Consider the following 19,433-nt stretch of genomic DNA (forward strand, 5'->3'; position numbering starts at 1 on the left):
TTGTTTTTCTCATAGCCTTTGTTGGTAATTTGGTAAACTACTAATCCTGAGCCTTAGGTTCAAAGCTTGACTATCACACATTCTGTAATACATGTTACATGCTTTTCTTAATTTACTAGATGCCACAATGGAATGTAGGGGTTGAATGCATGATTTTCTTGTCTTCACCAAACAACCTTACTGAAAAGGAAGAGTTTCTGTAATCATTATATACAAGTTTTAGTAGCTCATGAGTGCTTCATGATCACTCTTGCCCATTTCGCCAATAGAAGAGTAAACCACAATTTGACCTTGACACAACCTTGTGAAGGAGATTTACTCCTACTAAGAGAAAGATGTGTGGTCAGTGTGATCTCAAAAGTGACACGCATACACGAATATAAATGTAAGCAATGCAAATGGAACATGGTGCACAAGGTGTTGGTTGGCTTCGGAAGTTTGAACTTTTGCATGTCCTAAACAAATCTCCACCTAGCATTTCTTGTCTTGCATGAGTCGCATGATATTTGTACCTTAAGACATGATGAGCACACTCCATCAATTATACACATTTCCAAGCAATAGAAGATTGTGACACGATGTGAATGAGGAAGCAAATAGATTGTCACTATCAATATCTACAAGTCTAATAAGTATCATTAATGCGTCTTCATAATGTCTCACCTACCATGTCTTTCTTGCATTGCATGAGTTGCATGCCATTTTTACCATAAGGCATGATGATAATACTCCCATCAAATATACAAATTTCCAACGAAGATGACATTGTGTGCAAATGAGGAAGTAAATAGATCGCCATGATCAAACGTTTACAAGTCTAATGAGTACCTTTAATGTGTCAAGAAATATGAATCTCTACATGTATTTTTTGAGTTGATGATGGCAATAGTATTGTCCACGAATGCCAATGAATAACATATTTGATAAAAAAATGGTATTGTTCACTGAAAACGACTGTATGCATGTCTAGAAACATCCATAACAACGAGACTTTGAGATGCAAACTAACTACAAGTTTATGCATATACATAGGGTATAGCCCCCAAATGCATCTAACACAAACTTGTATTAAGATAATGTATAAATGGGAATCAGCATTTTCATACCTTTTCAACAAGACTACATTAGATAATGTCACAACTCCAACATTGGTCATGCTTGCAATGTAGCATTTACTCAATACATTGCTCTTTACAAAACCTAAAATGGGCTATGCCAATCAAAGGGAATAATCTAGGCTAACAACTTGCTACATAAATGCATGTATCTTCATTCACTTCCAACTCACGTAGGTGTTATTTAACTGGAGTTCACATTTGCAATTTGGGAATTTCAATATCTTGCATCTAATTAAAAACCAAGACTAACAAGTAATCAAAGAGAAAGGTGGCACAGCATATTGCTTCACTTGTACACAAAATATTGTATAGTAATTGAGCCCAATTTATTTACAACTGCCCTAGGAAAAGGGATATAGAGTATCTTCACAACCTGTATTAATTGTTCACATGCATCTAGTGTAATTTTGCACTACACCCAGGAAGGCGATGAATTCCGTCAAACGAAGTCGGATCGAAGCGAGTGGGATGTGATTTAACCCAAAGAATAGTGAAACAAGAGCCAATTCATTTTTCGCCAAAATTTATGAACAAGAGGGTGAGAGCACAAGTAATATGTACTATATACAACATCTAAGTTCTGCCAATACCGATATAGCTCATTGCTCAAATATAGTATGCTTACAACCTGGCATATCACAAGGAAAAGATAGGATCCCATTTCAGTAAGAATGCTTCAACCACTGAACATGAATTTCACCCATAAGATTGTTTCAATGAGCATGTATGTAAAATCAAATGAATAGGACACCAAATATAAAATTCAACCACAAAGTGAAAAGGTAAATATCCTAGAGGTAACTATGAGCCACACATGCAGGTCAAGAGTCCCACTCAACCCCCACCCACAAGCAACATTTTCTTTTTGTAAAAAACAAGGAAATAAATTTACCTTTCTATGCATCATCCTGCAGATGATGGTGAATTTCATTCTGGCTATCCAATGGCATATACTGTGCCATGATAGCTCGAATTTCAGAATCCATGTAAGCCTGTATACGATCATAACACATAATTAGTTAACAATTAAAGACCTTGGCTACTCACATAGCGGGCATTAGCGGGCATTATCGGCAGTATACTACAATACATACCCGCAGCCTGTATTTGTAGATGATATAAGAACCAGCTGCAACAATCGCAACACTCAAGAGGACCACAGCTGAGATCACCCACCCAGCTCTGGAGGTCGTCGTCTTACCTATAATAAAACCATGACATCATGTGAGCATGAAGAGTATGTTTAACATTTGAAATCTGAAGAAAGATCTAATGTTAAGCTTTCATGTAAATCTGATTCCATGTAAATGATGTTTGGCATAGGCTATATCTTAAATCGGATATGAGTACAACCTATGCATATGATAATTATAGGGTTACTGCATGTTGCTTATACATAGAAACGAGAATTACTTACTTATACATGTGTCATGCTCCCTCATATAGAGAAGATTCCCTTGACATTCACATTCATAACTGCCCCAAGTGTTCTTACAAGAACACTCCGGACATTGGCAAGCTGTCCTCTCTTTGCATTCATCGATATCTAGTGACAGTGCAAACCATCAGCCTATGAATTATCAAAGTTTAAAAGGAAATTTGATTGAAAATCTAATACCTTCACATTTGTTAACACCATCCCCTCTGAAACCAAGAGGGCACTCACATCCTTCCATTTTTACATCCTTCCAAATACAAATAAATCAAAATTATAAGTACAAGTATCAACAAGAAAAGCATTACAAACATTTGACATCATGAAACTTACAGAGCATGCAGAGAAAGACTTGCCATCTTTCGTCTCCTCCCAGCATCCTCCATTATCAATTTTACAGCGACCTTGGCCACTTGCTGAAAGTAGAGAAACAAAATGAAGGGTTTGACAATAGAATGTTCATATTATAAATTCTACCAGCATATGCATCTGGATGCAAGATGTTTAGTTCTTCTCATGCCAGACTTTCTAAGCAGACGACTACAAACAGTACACGGGCTCTTGGTTAACACATCATTTTTCTTATCAAAGTTATTACAAAACTAGGCATTAATGTCTATGGATAGTCTCAGTTGGAGGGGGGTATTAGGGTTTAGGCATTAATGTCCATGGATAGTCTCAGTTGCCTCTAGCTCATGATTTTAATCCAAGTCCATATCCCCTTCAGTGCATTTTGTAGTTTATCATGCAGATTTTCCAATTCTGCAATCTTGTACATATTGTTTCAATATTAGCCATGAATCAGCCAAAACATTACCATCACATGACGTATAACCATCTCCCTGAAACTGTACACCATTAACCAATGGACATTCACACACCCTCCCCCGAAAAGTGTCCTGCAAAAAGAGAGTTGTTTTTACTTAAGGCACTTATTATCACACCGATTATATTCTTCGATTTCTCTAACACTGCAGAAGACATGAGAAGAAATGTGGCCAAACACCCACTAAATACCTTGCACGCGGTTATGTTTGCTTTTAGGTTCTGCCAACAGCCACCATTGTTAGTCAAGCATTCGTTAGTCTCCATGTCTTCAGTGCATTGAAACAAAATGAACATCAGTAGATGTTTTTGAGGACGATGTAAAAACTGTGAGGAACCAGGAAGTATGATTTTACCTGGACTAAGGCAGACAGCCGGCTCTGTTTTCTCCTGAAACCCTGCACATATCGCCTTCAAAACTGCCCCCTTTTCTAGTTTTCCTGTATCCACATTACAAGATGAAGCCACATTCTAGTGGGTTTTTCGGTCTTAAAATAGATATATACGCATACCTCTATATTGTATATTATTTACAATCAAAGTAGGCAACATGGTAACGTCACCACGAGAACCACGTCCAATCTGAGTCATAATAATGTAAGCAAAAACAAGAATAAATTGTTTGTCTGGGTGTTAAGAATTTCATAAAAAAACAATATAAATATTATATATAATCTGTAAGAAAAATACTTGTGCATCTTGTTCTCCGGTCAAAATAGCATTCTCCGTGTCTGCCTCCGGGTCACCCATACATTCACGTACCTTTCCAACATCTAGCCCTACACAATGACAAATGCAAGAATGGTTAGTTTTCAGCATGTAGACAGTTGCCTCCTTGGAACGGATTCATAGTTTCAGCTTTGAGAAAAGCACCTAGAGAAGTGAGTACTTTCTCGGCACACTCCTGATTATATTTCTTCTCTGACATCGGGCATCGGATCTGAAAATCAGTGACATAATCCCACCATACCCAAGGCCTGTTGGACAATTCATTTGCCACTTTATAGACACAAAGTTGCCGCAAATTTTCTGTGACAACATCTTTTCCATCATAACCTCTTTCAAAATCTTGCTCTGGATCAGGTGCACAATATCGCCCCTTGTTAATGCATTGGGATTTACATTGCCGGCTTGAAATAAATGTTTCAGGGCAATACCAAGTAATGTAATGTGGGGTGAAGAGTGTGTAACCACCCTTTTCGAGGATCTGTGCTGGTCCTTTAAAGTTTTTCACAAACTCTATCTGAGAGTCGCATTTAGGACCACACTCATCGTTGCTATTGGTCCACAGTTCATACTCTACTCGATCATCGGGATGGGGCACAGATTCTCTCCAATCTAACTTGCAACGTACCATTTCACCATTCCTATATGCTTTCTTAAGTTTCTCGCCGAAGCTCTGCTCTATTAATGCAGAAGGTATGGTGATCTTTTCGAGATACTCTTCAGCAGACTTGTCCTCAGTAGGGGAGTCCATTGTGATCAATGGCTCATCTCTATCATCAGCTACAAGAACAGCGGCTGCACCAGCATTTTGCGCATGCCAAACTTTAAGGGCAAAGTAGCAATCTGCAATCCAAACGATATGTATGCTTTACAAAATAGCCAACAAAAGGCTCCCAAAATCAACTTAAGATGCACTATATGTCCAGAAACTCATCAAAATGGATCTTTGAATGGTCCCAACATTACTTAACACGAGCATTATGTCCAGAAACTCAACAAAATAGAGCATGACAAGCTCCCAAAAGCACTTACAGTGCACACTATGACTAGGAATTCATTGACATTGAGAATGGTTTACCTCCTCTGTCCACCACCACAATGACCGGTAAACCACCTGGGCGTGACCGAAATTTGTCTTTGGATCCAAAATCTTCACAGGCCCTAGAATTCTCTGTCGCATAAACTATTGTCCCAGCCAAGGTTCCACCATACTGGGGCACTCCAAAATTTCCAATGGCACTATCATAGGTGCCCTTAAGATAGTCAGGGGAGGCTACGGTGATACTGTTCGTTTCAACTACAAATCGTCCGGAAACAAGAGGAAACCGAATGAATAGGCAAACGAATAAAGCACCCAAGCCCAAGATGTATGGCTCCATTGTTGCACCTTACAAAATCGAGTTTAGAACTGCACTGAAGCAATGATTCATTGAGATACAGTTACACAAAGAGGTGCTTATGTTGTGTGAAAATCATCTAAAAGCTTCATTGTACCATAATTGACAAAATTGCACATCCACATATATGCTTAGTTTTCTAAACTAAATCATCATTTTCAGTACCTCTGGTTGTTGGGTTTCTTTAAGGAATAAAACCAATGATTTACTTATATCATAGTCGGCATATTGCCATGCAACTACATACATAAATATAATATATTTATTGTTTCAGAATCTGGGTTCTGATCGCTTACTTTGAGTACATATTCTTTAATAATGCGAAAAACAATGTTTTAGATCATGATTGACATACTTACAAGAGATCTGCACACGTATATAATTATCTATTTTAGTCACCTATTTTGAGCGTATGCAGACATCTGATTCCTTAATAGATATATTACTATGAAATCAATCAAATTATTTAAATCGTAATTGCCATATTGCCATGATATCTGCATACATATATAAGTGTATTTTTCCGATATCTGATTGACTATCTAAATTTATTGATTTGGTTTAATGATAACGGATCAATCTAAGTCAATAGGTAATATGTATCATGAATGGGATGTGGGTGTGGTACCTACATAGGAAGATGTGTGTGAGAATACAGGATCAATCCAAAACCATTAGCTTCCTTTACACACATCATAATTGAGATATATGGTGTTCACATAGATATACATGTATTATAATTTGATTAATTTATATGGTATGATATCTGCATAATATTACTTTTTTTAATTGATCACCCAGTTCTTATTGCGTTCGTGTATTGCTTTCTTTTCAATTGCACAGAGTTATTCTGCCAATAAAACCGAAGAAACGCATACCTGAATTAGCTGTAACATGAAATTGGAATTATCTACGGAAGTAATATAATGAAAGAGAAAAAGAAACCCAAACAAGAATCTAACTCAACGAGACAAAAGAAGATTTACGAGCGGAAGAACAAAGACAAGAATTAGGGGAAATTGAAACAGAGGGGGAGGGAAAGGAAGGGAGAGAGGGAGACCTGAAGGGTTTAATCCAAACGAAGGCGACACAGGAAATGGTTAAGAAAAAGCGGATGTGAGGGTTAAGGAACAGAGGCTGAATCCACGACGCTATGTGCGGGTGGGCACCGCCATAGCCTCCTATATAAAACAGAGAATGAACAAACCAGATTATATATATGTGTATATATATCATTATATGTATATATGTACATAACATGTTTTTGTGTGTGTAAGTTACAATAATATAGTAATCAAATTTCCTTTCTTCTTTCTTCTGGCTTCTTCACACCTAGTCAAAAATAAATATATGTCTGGAGTGGCATATATAAGTACCATATCATTCTGGCGTGGCGCGCACTCTTCGATCATTCCGGTGCCCAATCGCCTAACCCTTTCTTCTGTTCATCTTAGCACCTCCATGAGCAATGGCCTTGGTGAGGAAAAAAAGAGTCGTTAAGTTGCTCGCTAGCTCTAAATTCTTCATAATCACACCGAAAATCCATTTTCCGACGAACGTATGCCAGGCTCCCTCCACTACAATATCATGAATTCCTCACGATTCTCCATCGATTCGTGTGATCACACGATTGTACCTTCTATCTTTCATCGAAATCAAGGAGCGACTTGTTTCGATGGACAAAGTTCCCTCGATTCGCTGTAATGTTGATCATACTTCGTTGGTGGGGGTTCCTATGGAAGGAACGTGAAGGTTATAGATATGTAAATTCTCTCGTAAAGTGTGAAGTTAATTTTTGGCCAATTTCTATTGGTTCATGCACGAAAATGGAATGTCTCCTTGCTATTAGCAAGCTATCATATGGTCAAACTCGAAGGAATCATATCTAGAAAGCTTCTTTACATTAGCCATGCATGTGGATGGGTGTGATGTGTATGTGAGAAGACTAGGAGGGGCTTGTCGATGTGTTGACATGTGTGTTTAATGTACGCCACTATTATCGTATTATCGATATGATAAACTTGTTGATAATGGAAATAAAACAATATAATTGGTACTCACCCTACCCAAAGGTACATGTAATTTGAAATGTTCAAAAATTGGAAATAGCAATAGAGACGTGCACACTTCAACAATTTCTAAAAGGATAAAACCACTCAAGAATGTATATATGAATGTAAAGTGTGCACAAAAAGAGCATGATGCAAACTAACATTCTAGAACATATGAGTAGAATGTAGATTTCTAGAAATGATAGGAATGTGAAAGGCCATTTACAATATATTTTTTGTGCTACGTAGCGTAGAAAAAAACATCGTGTGTTCTAAGGTGCAACAAAATGATGACAGGAGGACAAATGTCAATTCCTTCCAAATCTTTAAATGCACTCGAGAGGAATATTACCACTGTTGGTTGAAGTGTGTGTAAGAAGATGCTTGTCAATCAATTATTTATATATCACTTTTCACATGTGAGTTTCACCTACATATTCTTGAATATGTATTTGTCATGTGCTAGTAAAGAAGTGTTTTGTGTGCATGACATTTAGATTGAATTGTGTAACGTTGTAAACACGCGAGTTTGCTATCTAGAATAAGTGCACATGGTACAACGCAAATAAGCAAACATGCAAGGATGGACCTAATCATCATTATGGATGTAGTTAAAAAAACATGCATAGAAGGAACTTACAACTAATTAGGTGGAAAAAACCTTTGGGGCTTTGCAATGAGAGAAACTTCTGATACTCATACTCATGCTAATGCCGATTCTACCCTTTTAATACTAAAAAGGTGCTACTTTCACCGTAGATAAAAAGGGTAATTAATTCATGCAGTTTAAACAACTATCCATCATAATTAGTGGAATACCCTCTTTACTTCGAGAAGACACAATGATAGGATTTGCATAATCTCAATGGATTACTATTAAACTACATTACTTTCATTACTCTTTTTAGCAACTATAAAATTAACATTGTAGATAACAAAGGGAAATCATACCATCGATATATGTAGAGGCCTTTATTATTATTATTCCTCGAGTTTATGATGGGAAATGGTTCCAACAAAACACTAAGTACACCCAACTTGTTAGATATTTACCATATATCTATATAAGAGTGTTTTGCCAAAGATATTGTGCTTTTCTCCTTTCATCATCACTCCCACGAATAAGAATTTACAACATTGCAAGTCGGGATACCTAAAGGGTAGTGCCGCTAAGCAACCTAGTTGTTTTAATGGTATGTTTTGAGCTATTTTCTCAACTCCTCTTGTGTGTATTGGTTGTTCCTTATATCTCATCCCCTGTCGTGTAAATAGTAGGGAAATATGTAATAAAATGTGATTGACTTGTTATTGTGTGATTAATCGATTAGTTGTTGGATGAAATGATTGGTTATGAGAATGAGGTTAAATAGAGAATAATTACCAATAAGTTGTGATTGATTATTTAGTTAAGAACGGGTGTTTGGTATCAAAATGGTTGGGTTGATATTGCTTTCATGGACTTTTTTTTTCCCCCAAAAAAACTCCTTCCATTAGTTAGAAAATTTTACAAATGAAACGATTATGTACAAATCCTTGTAGGGACACAATAGTTCCATCTTATGTAGATGCCCACTGACTCAAGAAAGGGAGAGGACGACCATTGTTGGATGAAGGCAATTTGTTGTCTTTCAACTCCATCGGAGCCGCCCTTGAGGCCATCATATCGGCTCTTTAGAGTGGCTACAATTTCACTCCATATCTCTTTGTAGTAACCTTGTTGGATGCGCAGTTTGGTTGGAGAAGACTTGTGTACACTGTTGTTTCCATAGTATCCAAAGAGTTATTGGGCTGACCAATTCCAACACAACTTGAGATTTGTCATTAAGAGGAGTTGAGTGGACATTGCCGCTAGTGGAGAAAATAACCTCTTTTGCTTTTATCACCAAAGTCATCCCCTCCTCATTATGCTCGTATCTGCCAATTGGGGTCTGCCATGATAGCCAACATATATTTCCCCACTTGATTGAGCCTTGCACCTGGCACAATTGCAACAAGCGGCCAACCCCCCGACATATTCGATGGGACGTTGGGCAGTCCCACAGAGCCCGTCGTATTGATTCTACTGCATTTGGGCACTCTACACAATTAGGAGAGCTAAGGTTCCCATGTTGCCATGCTCCCACCGATAGGGACTTATGTATTAATAGCCATTGGAATGTGGTAATTCGCCTCGCATGTTGTTGTTGTTTCCAGATTTTCTGCCCAAACTTGGTGATAATTGTGGGAGGAACTTGAAATGTGTGCCGGACCTTCGCAACAGCTGACTCTCTGGCTGTTTGAGCAACTAGAATGTGGCGACCCAATCTAGTTGTGAATTGGAAGAAAGGGATGGGTTTGCTTCCTTGCCCTGCGTAAGGATCACGCCATGTCCATTGCAAAGGGTCCCAATTGACCTTACGTAGCCATGTGTTTTCATGAGTACATATGTGCCAATCAGGTTGTACTTTGATTGGGTCAGGATCTACAATCCATTTATGACCAATATAGGCGAGTACTCGAATTGCGTTATTCTGTCTTGCAATTCAGAGCCTTCGATCTTGTGGACTTGACAATAAACTCATTTTCGTTGAAACAATTCCTTACCCATGGCCCAAGAGTGCAAATCCATCTTTAAAATCCAATTCTTAATTTATTTTCTTGTTTGAATATCAACGTAATAACCACATTGTTTGTTTAAATGATTTGTAGAATGTGGCGATTATTATTTTTTCCCTGTTCCACTCTCCTATTATCCATGTAATATCTTTAACACTAGATTGATCTCTCTATCTCCATTTATTTGACACTCGAGGATCATTATAAATCTCTCTCTCTCTCTCTATATCTCTCTCTATATCTCTCTCTATTATCTACATATCTTCTCTACTAGTTCACTCGGAAATAAACGCAACAAAAAGTTACCAAGGGAGGGCATTATCAATGTTTTCCCTGGAATCTAAAAAAAGGTTTGGAAGTCTCAAACAAACACACAGGCTCGTCACTACAATCCCAAGTGCCCTGAAGCTTCTATAAGTTGAGGAATGCCCCCTACCCAGGTCCTGTCGAAAGAGAGAGAAAATTCGGCGTATAAATTCCATAAAAAATAGTACACATACACAACCTTGGCTTTGTAGGGGGGGGGGGGGGTGTGTTTGGGGGAAGGGCATTTCGGGAAATAAAGAGGAATTCTGGGGCCAGTTTTGTAAAACCACAGAAATATGGCCAGGGGTATTTGGTTCATATTTGGGAAGAAGAAGAGAATGGCAGCAATTCAGCAAATTCTGGGAGCCTCATGAGCTCTGATGCTGCTGAGAAGAAGGGAAGGAAGAGACCTAGCTTGCCGAGCGAGAGCGAAATAGGCGAGGATCGCGGTGATATGCAGAGGTACCTCATCACTGTAGAATACGTCGGCTCTCGATACTTTGGATTCCAGAAGCAGAAAGGCCAACAGGCTCGAACCGTCCAGGGTGCACTCGAGGTTTCATTCTTGAGATTTAGAGGGATATATATATATATATATATATATATATATATATATATATAGAGAGAGAGAGAGAGAGAGAGAGAGAGAGAATCTAGTTGGTAGTTTTGAATGCCTCTATATTGTCTTCAGAGAATCTAGATCCTTGGGGCTTATATAGCATAGCTGCTCAATGCACATTGCGGCATTGCAGTTTTCAGGACTTTTGGTCACCGAAGAAATGTGTCATTACTTAGCGTATTCTCCTTAGCGTATCTCTCTCGTGTGTCTTTTGCAATTGATGCGGTATTGTGATGTCTGATTGTGATACTGTGAACATGTATCTATAGAGTTTAATTATACAATACACTTTTAGTAAATCCCAAAAAGAGAAAGGGAGAGCCTGTGAGTTGTGAGTGTGTTTAAGAAAAGAGTGTAAGGTGTAATAAATAAGAACTTGTGTAGAGATAGAGATAGAGAGAGGATTAGTTAGGTTGTTTGCAAGATATAACATCTCATGCTTGATTCTATGTTCCACATGATCATCTAGTAATTGGGAAGTTTAAACCAATGCATGTTCATAAAAATAGGGCTTATAACCAGGAGACAACTTTGGGCCAGGTAACACAACATACAAGATATTTTTTCCGAACATGCGTGGATTCTTTGCATTGGCTGGTTTTGATAATCTAGAGTGAACAATTGACACAAAGACATGTCCCTGTGCATCACCCAACCTAGTGAGTCTGAACTCTTTAGGACTGTTTGGAAATTAGCGATTAACAACAAATATTGGTTTTGCATATGAAATTTGAGTCCCTATTAAAGATTCATCACCTTTCATGTGGATGATTGCCCATGCTAGGCATCGAGTCAATACTCACTACTTGGGCTGAATACATTTCCACTATCTTGCTTGTAATCGATGATAGTGCATTAAACAAAGGACACAGTTGGGAGCGAGAGAGAGTAGACATTTTTAACATCCACGGGAGACTATGGAAATCTATGAAACAATTGAGAGATAGATCGTCTGCGGAGGTCAAATATGACCTATGAGAGTAGAGAGAGAGAGAGAGAGAGAGAGAGAGAGAGAGAGAGAGAGAGAGAGAGAGAGAGAGAGAGAGAGAGAGAGAGAGAGATATTTGGAGGTCAAATATGACATATGAGACCAAAAATATTACATTTCACGTGATACGTGTGAAAGTGAGTAGCGACTCTCGATGTTCAAGAACTTTACCAATGAATGTGGAACATAGAATCAAGGGCAAAGTGTGATACTCAAACTCTCGAACTTGTTTAGGGCAAAGTGTGCATAGCCGACCACTCTCATCACTTGTGCCCCAATGCTCTGTCTCACATCGCAATGCATGTGAGCTAAGTTGCATGTAAGCAATGGTTCGAATGGCAGATAAGGGATGGGCTCTAACATGTATCGATGTGTACGGTTTCCCCATTCTGCGAAAAATATGGTTTTGTAGTTAGGCGCAACATATGTAGTATAACGTGTGAAGCGTGAGCCTCCACATTTGTCCCATGTCATGATACATTGGCGTTGCAAAAAGGCCTTATTTATAGAGGAATCTAGTGATGCATCATGAAGCAAGTGTCTTGCATCCCATCTATCAAACCATTTTTCCATATCTTGCATTCAATTGGAACACAAAATTTTGCTTTTATGTGTCTTTTGGATCTTTTTGCTTGCTTCCCATACAATTCTAGGAAGTCGATGTGAGGGACTTTTTTGAACCTTAAGCATGTATTCAACAACCCTTTCCATGGCCATGATCTCAATGGGAAGCAATCTCGTCTCAAGGAGGCGAAGGGTGTGGGGTGTTTGTTTCTTAACTTGTAGAAACTTTGTAAGAAAATGTTTTTGGACATTTTCAAACTCTTTCCACGTAGATTTATGGATGTTATCGTCCCATACTTCCACCCCATAGAGACGCACCAGTGTCACCAAAGTGCCGAAAAGATATTTCTCGAGGACCCAACACTTAATATCTCCATGATTGCATGTGTTCTCAAATGCATAGTATGCTCGCTTACCTGCTTCTAAGTAGCGTGTAATACATTCATTCCATCTATGATTTGAAGGAACTTCAAGGCCAAGATATTTGAAGATTTCCCCACATTCAAGTGGCTCATTATTGTACATAATACATGGTTTATTTCTTTTTTGGCTCTTCACTAGCATAATCTTTGTTTTAGAGTTATTGACACTTAATTTAGTATGCATGCAATTTTTTTCCAATGCTTTCATAAGCTTTTGTGCATCTCTTAAAGTATTTGCAAAAAGCACTACATCATCCGCATATAGCAAAAGCATAATGACAACATTCCCAATGACAACTTCTTCAATACATTCTTCTTTACAAACTCTACAACCATTTCTTCCAATTCATTAATGCATAGACCAAATAGTGTTGGTGAGAGTGGGCATCCTTGCTTAACACCAATAGTGCTATTGAAAAAATCTGAAAGTCTATCTCTCATATGTACACAACATATAATCTTCTCATATATTCGAGAAATTGCAAGCATATATTCACTTGGCACCTCAAGTTCTTCCATTCGCCTCCAAAGATGCTCATGAGGTGCCATATCAAAAGCTTTCTTAAAGTCTACAAAGCAACAATATAAACCTTTACCTCTAAGGCGACTTTCCTCCATTAATACTCGAAGGGTGATAAGGTGATCAATGGTGCTATGGTGTTTTCGAAAGCCAGCTTGTTCATAAGCTCTCTTACCATTTTTTTCAGCCCATGCACTTACCTTTGATTCCATTATACATCCAAATAGTTTTGCCATTAACAAGCCAACCATGATGGTTTGATAGTTGTTTACATTATGTAAAGGTTTGATCCGATTTGTAGTCCAATCATACGACATACCATGTTGCAATGCATCATTAAACATATTGTTTATCCATACATGGGCTTCCTTTCCCGTCCATTTGAGCATTTCAGCCTTTACACATTGGATATCGCTTGCCTTTCTAGAGGCCAATTTTTTAATTCCTATGCATATATCTTCAATTGTAAAGAAGGGAGACATATGTAAGAGAACCATAACATATTATCTTTCCGGCAAGAGATAGCTCATATAAATTCTTACAATGCATAGACTAGTCATGAAGAGTTAAGTCACCATAACTCTAAACATGTTTCCCCTTTAAATTTCCCCAAAATTTAACACACGCATGTGCTTTCTCTTGCGTTTGGAAAAATTGTTGAGTAACTTCCCATATTCTTCTCTTTCTTTGAATAAGCCTTTTATACTCATGCAAATGCTTTCGGTAATTTTCTTTGTCGTTAACTACGTCCAAAACCATAAAGCACTTTCGAGCTTCACGACATTCTTTATCAAACCATTTTTTCTTTGACCTACATTTCTTGGTCCATTTGCAAGATGTGCAGTTGGTCAAAAAACAATTGTTTGTACATGAGAGAATGACTTTCTTAAAAGCTTCCCATTTGCATTTTAGTGTGGCACCATGTTGTATCTTTGTCATTTATAACATATCCTCAACCATCTTGGAATACATGGGTGCTTGCTTAAGGTTCATGCTCGAGTGTGGCTGTTTATTATCTTCAATGGCCTTCTCACAATCAAACCTATACATACATTTGAGGTCAATACATAAAGCCCTATTGTCGGATTTCGGCGTCCATTCACCAAGTGAGAATTAATGTAGATGATCCAAAATACCTTTGGAATGTAACACATAGTTAATCACACTATTTCCGTTGTGTTTTCTACATGTAAAACCATTAGTGTTGGGCCATAAGGAGACCATTTGCAATAAGCAATTTGTTACTATTGCACATTTGTAGGAGTAACTTCCCAAATTGGTCCGGATCTTTTTCATTGCTCGAAGAGAGAGAGAGAGAGAGAGAGAGAGAGAGAGAGATTTTTAACATCCATGGGAGACCTATGGCAATCTATGAAACAATTGGGAGAGGGAGAAAAATTGTTTCTCTTGCAGGAAGCATTCTACAAATTTGTTGGAAAACATGTGGAAAGTGCATGCTCAAGCCGAACGGTAATTTCTTGATACTCTTTTGTATCTGAAAATGTATACACTTTGTGAGAGAATGTGTAGAAAGTGCATCACTGGTCAATGCCTTTCTTTTTGCTTATTGTTTCAGAAAATGTAGAGAAGATCAAATCATTAGGAATGTAAAATGAACCACCGTTTTTAGATATGTTGGCGAGTATTTTGAGAAGGAAAATACTGTATATTTTGGTCCTCCTGCTTTTACTGAACGAACTGTATATTTTGGCCCTCCTGCTTTTACTGAACGAACTGTATATTTTGGCTTGTAATTTAAAACCACAAATTACTCTGCTAATTAATCTTCAATCATATTGCATTTTTCTTATTTCAAGGATACCGGTGTCCATGCGTTGAGAAATGTTTGCCATGTTGATGTGGAGAGAGTGAGCAAGAGAAAGCCAGGAGAAATTGTAAGTCAATGCTATATTCACATGTACGGCCTATCCATGGTTCAAATGTCGCCATTTTTCTTAAATCAGTTGGTGTGGTGTTATGGGATGTTGAATGGATTTATGGGACTGTAATAATCCCGCCATATCCATCTTTTTCTCTGTTTTCTGATGCGTGATCTAATTTTGCAGCTCTCACCACATAAACCGGAAGTTGTGAAGCGAGCTCTAAACCATTTTTTGCTGGTATTCCTCTCAAAGTATCAATGTTCAACAAAATCTAGGGCGTGGAATACTTTTTTCTTTGCTTACTAAAGCCTAATAGAATATAATAAAAGGCTAAATGTTTATAGGGAATATTCTTAATTTCAACAAGACCATGGACTTCTAGATTCATTACATGGGATGCAAGACACTGAAAAAAATCTGCTGCCTTCCTGGTGGTTATGCCATGGGCCTCAATATAGACTTGACCACATTACCTCCAGATGCACACAGAGTATCTGGTAACAGTAAGCAAGACCTTGATGAATAGTTTAATGCGCATTGCAATTGCACTTTAAAAACTTAGATTCTACACTGTATGACTCTATTGAGAGTAATCTATAAAAACCTATTAATGCTGAAAGTTCTGGTGAAATCGTGTTATTATGCTTATTGACTTCAAAATTTCATGCTAATTAAAGTTTTCTTGCACTTTTCATCTTATGTTGAGAGTAGTCTATATGAGAATATATGGTGTATATGTTGAATTTTTATTTTGCTTCTCAAGATTACTTATAATGCTATCAAACTTTATTTCTCTTTCGGATTCCACAATGAGGCACAAATCATATGCGCAACATACATAATAAGAGCAGACATCTGGCTTACATGGCAACCATAGAGCCAATAAGGGCTCTCCCTCCATCCTTGGCGGTATATCTTTAGTGTTTGCTTGCACTTACCATATATACTTTAATGGAGAGTGGAGAAAGATAACTCATTGATTTTTTGCTTATTCAAAGAGATATATACTAGCCCCGTTGTCCATGGAGGCGTCTTGGTTCTAGCATACTTATGTAAGGAATATTTACAAAGTCAAAATGGAAGAAAACTCTCGACTGCTGTCTGGATCTCTAACTTAAACTCAATATATGGGAAAAAGATCTGCATTCAGTAACTCAAGCTATCCTGAAGAAATCTTTAACTCACCTAATCTGTAGAATGACTGACGTCTTTGTTGAACTCTCTTTTACACATGTGTTTACTTGCACGTGATACCTTGATCATAAGGTATTTAAAACAATAGTCATCTTAATCAATCAGTATGTATATCATTAGTTTAGTATGTGGAATGCTGACAGGAAATCATTTACTGACAACATTATCTTGTTCTTCCTTTCCTGCAACAGAGTGGTGGTGAAGAGGTTCAAGTTGTGGATGTGAGATGTGTTCCTCAAGATTTTCATGCTCGTTTTCGAGCTAAAGAACGAACGTGAGTCTTCAGAAAGGATTTTATTGTTAGTGAGTTCCTCGTTTCATTTTCTCATGATGGAAGTTTAATCATTTTAAACTCTGAAGCTTTTTGAATGCAGCCTGACCTTCTGGAAACTTTTTTCTGTATTAAAAGGCCATATGTATGCTGTCTTATAAGTGTCATTACCAGGGAAAACATTGTATTGTCCAATATGTTATGAGCAATTATCGGTTGAGATTTTATCCCTTCATGTGCCTGCTACTGAAGCTGCCACAGCACATGTTGTATGTGCTGACTAGGTTCTATATGTGGGGCCTGTTAGTGAGTGATGAACTGTTGGTAAGAGGAGAATTCTGCCTTTCCTCTGCATAGCAGTTACTCACACATGAAATCAAAGTCAGCCCTCCTGCCTATCATATGGCACTTACATGACAGATCTGGGCCATAATCCAGATTAGCAGTAATATTGATCTTGTAAAAATTCTCTCACTGACCAACAGACTCTAAATCCGGGCAAATCAACAGTGTTGGTGGAAAGCGCTTTGCACATGATATCGTATGATTCATGGGAATGATTTTTGAGAGATTCATTCTTACAAATCTGCCTAAAATATCAAATACTTTAAAGGTGAGAGGGGGTATCTTATGGCTTAAGAGAAACATAGTTTCAATGGTCTTGTTTTGAACATATGCACATCACACAATGAAAAAATGGGGGGCAGTCCTTTTCAGCGATTTACAATTGTCTGCATTTTAGGATATATTCTTAAGGCATAGTTCCTCCTTTTTTAAGAAAATTGATGAAGTGATAAAATTCATATCCATCACAGACAACTTGGTCACAAATCTGGCTTAAAATATACATGTGCAACCATTAATTTATTGTTACATAAATGAGTGGCAATCTGCAGATATCATTATCGAATCATCATAAGTACAGATTTATCTGTTTTTGAAAGAGAACGAGCCTGGCATGTGGAGGAAGATCTGGATCTTGAGGCTATGCAGGTAATATGTTGCTTTGACGTATTTCAATTTCTGTTAAATAAGATAATGTGATAATGCACAAAGACATTTCATTGTTGAAAATGTCAGAAAGCTTCCAAAGTGTTAGTGGGCTGTCATGATTTCAGTTCATTTCGTGCAAGTGGGTGCCAGGTAAAGACATTTCTGGTTATCTTTTGCGTAACCATCTCGTGTAGATATGATTGTTAAGTTGTTACTTGCAGGCAAAATCTCCAGTAAAGTCTTTGGATGAGCTCCATGTTTGTGAGATGCCTTCTTGGCCATGTTTTCCAACACAAGAAGAAAGACTCCAATGTCCTGGCGAGAATATACCAAATTCCACAGATAGTATCACTGATGCCAAATTTCTAAATGACTCATTAACTGAAAGGAGCACAAATTCAGTGATGTCAAAGCCATTGCAGAAGCGTTGTTATGTTATAACTGCGAGGGCTCGATCTTTCTTATATCATCAAGTAATATTCTTCCTGAAACTTTAGTTCCAATAGTTTGGTTGAATTGTTCTAATAGTTTACCCGTAGCATTTTTTATGTATCATTTTAGGTTCGGTTAATGGTTGGACTTTTAAAAGCAGTTGGTGCAGGGGATGTACACATAAACAAAGGTAAGTACAGTCTATTTTTTTGGCATACATATGAGATGTTTGGTGACGTCAAGATGATTTGGCATCAAGGGTTTTGAAAAATCTCTCTTTGATTAGTATTGTGATCATTCCAATGATTATTAACATGATCCTTTTCCTCCTTACTGGTGATTTATGTTTTCTTTATGTGTTCCTTCCGGCTTTACAGTTTCTTCATTAAAGTTGTGGGCATGGCTCTTACAGTGAAAGACATATTAGAAGCCAGAACGGTAACACAAACACCAGCAATGGCGCCTGCTTGTGGACTCTACCTTGCAGATGTGAAGTATGAATTTGGGGACATGGAGTGATGGAGACAGGTTGGCTCATTGCAGTACAGTGATCTTTCGCTCGCGCTCTCTTTGGTGAAGATCATTCTTTGAGAAAAGATTAACAAAACTGTGTAATTCTCACAAGACATTCTAGAGGTGGGAATTCTGAACGATTCAATTCATAAACCATATAAGCGTGGAAAGAAAAAGAATGTTGTGGCATGTTGAATACCGAGCAAGATTTTGAGTGAACATATGCAGTACACAACATGTTTGTTCCTTGGAATGCATTAATAATGCTGGTGAGTGAGTGCATTCATGTATCTATTAATCAATCACGCGAATAGAACTAAAAGCATCAAATTTCTTTGTCGTGCTGAAAATAGCACCATGAAGAAGAATCAATTTCTAGAAATTAACCACACCTCTGTAATAATTTTTAATGGCATCTATACTTAATATTATGTGAGCTATTTTTCAAATAAAGTCTGTATGTCACAAAGGCATTTTGTGCTTTACAAATTTTCTGGTTACTCATTTTAATATTTATGAAAGAATTAAATTTGTTTCTTAGAAAGTGTCCTTGACAGTTGATACTATGCCTAGAGAACATC

General features: G+C 37.6%; 2 protein-coding genes across 2 annotated transcripts; one reads left to right on the forward strand and one right to left on the reverse strand.

The window, feature by feature from the left end:
• Positions 1–1,371: 1,371 nt before the first annotated feature.
• On the reverse strand, positions 1,372–6,720 carry LOC147854224 (vacuolar-sorting receptor 3-like). The gene is made up of 14 exons (XM_087330954.1): positions 6,562–6,720; positions 5,183–5,512; positions 4,252–4,947; positions 4,069–4,157; positions 3,891–3,960; positions 3,735–3,818; positions 3,571–3,647; positions 3,371–3,452; positions 2,887–2,969; positions 2,737–2,803; positions 2,536–2,664; positions 2,213–2,319; positions 2,011–2,110; positions 1,372–1,746 (listed from the first exon to the last, which is right to left on the reverse strand). The coding sequence occupies exons 2-13, from the start codon at positions 5,481–5,483 to the stop codon at positions 2,015–2,017; spliced, it is 1,881 nt and encodes a 626-aa protein (XP_087187080.1). The 5' UTR covers positions 5,484–5,512; positions 6,562–6,720; the 3' UTR covers positions 1,372–1,746; positions 2,011–2,014.
• A 4,116-nt stretch (positions 6,721–10,836) lies between these two features.
• Positions 10,837–19,071, forward strand: LOC147854225 (Pseudouridine synthase family protein). Its single transcript, XM_087331350.1, has 10 exons — positions 10,837–11,009; positions 14,980–15,036; positions 15,384–15,461; positions 15,633–15,686; positions 16,835–16,917; positions 17,811–17,907; positions 17,995–18,057; positions 18,129–18,380; positions 18,469–18,529; positions 18,752–19,071. The coding sequence occupies exons 1-10, from the start codon at positions 10,908–10,910 to the stop codon at positions 18,856–18,858; spliced, it is 954 nt and encodes a 317-aa protein (XP_087187476.1). The 5' UTR covers positions 10,837–10,907; the 3' UTR covers positions 18,859–19,071.
• Positions 19,072–19,433: the final 362 nt, after the last annotated feature.

This window comes from Azolla caroliniana, unplaced genomic scaffold (genome assembly GCF_043228905.1).
Source record: "Azolla caroliniana isolate FFs.n. ecotype wild unplaced genomic scaffold, voAzoCaro1.0.p SCAF_15, whole genome shotgun sequence".
Classification (NCBI taxonomy): domain Eukaryota; kingdom Viridiplantae; phylum Streptophyta; class Polypodiopsida; order Salviniales; family Salviniaceae; genus Azolla; species Azolla caroliniana.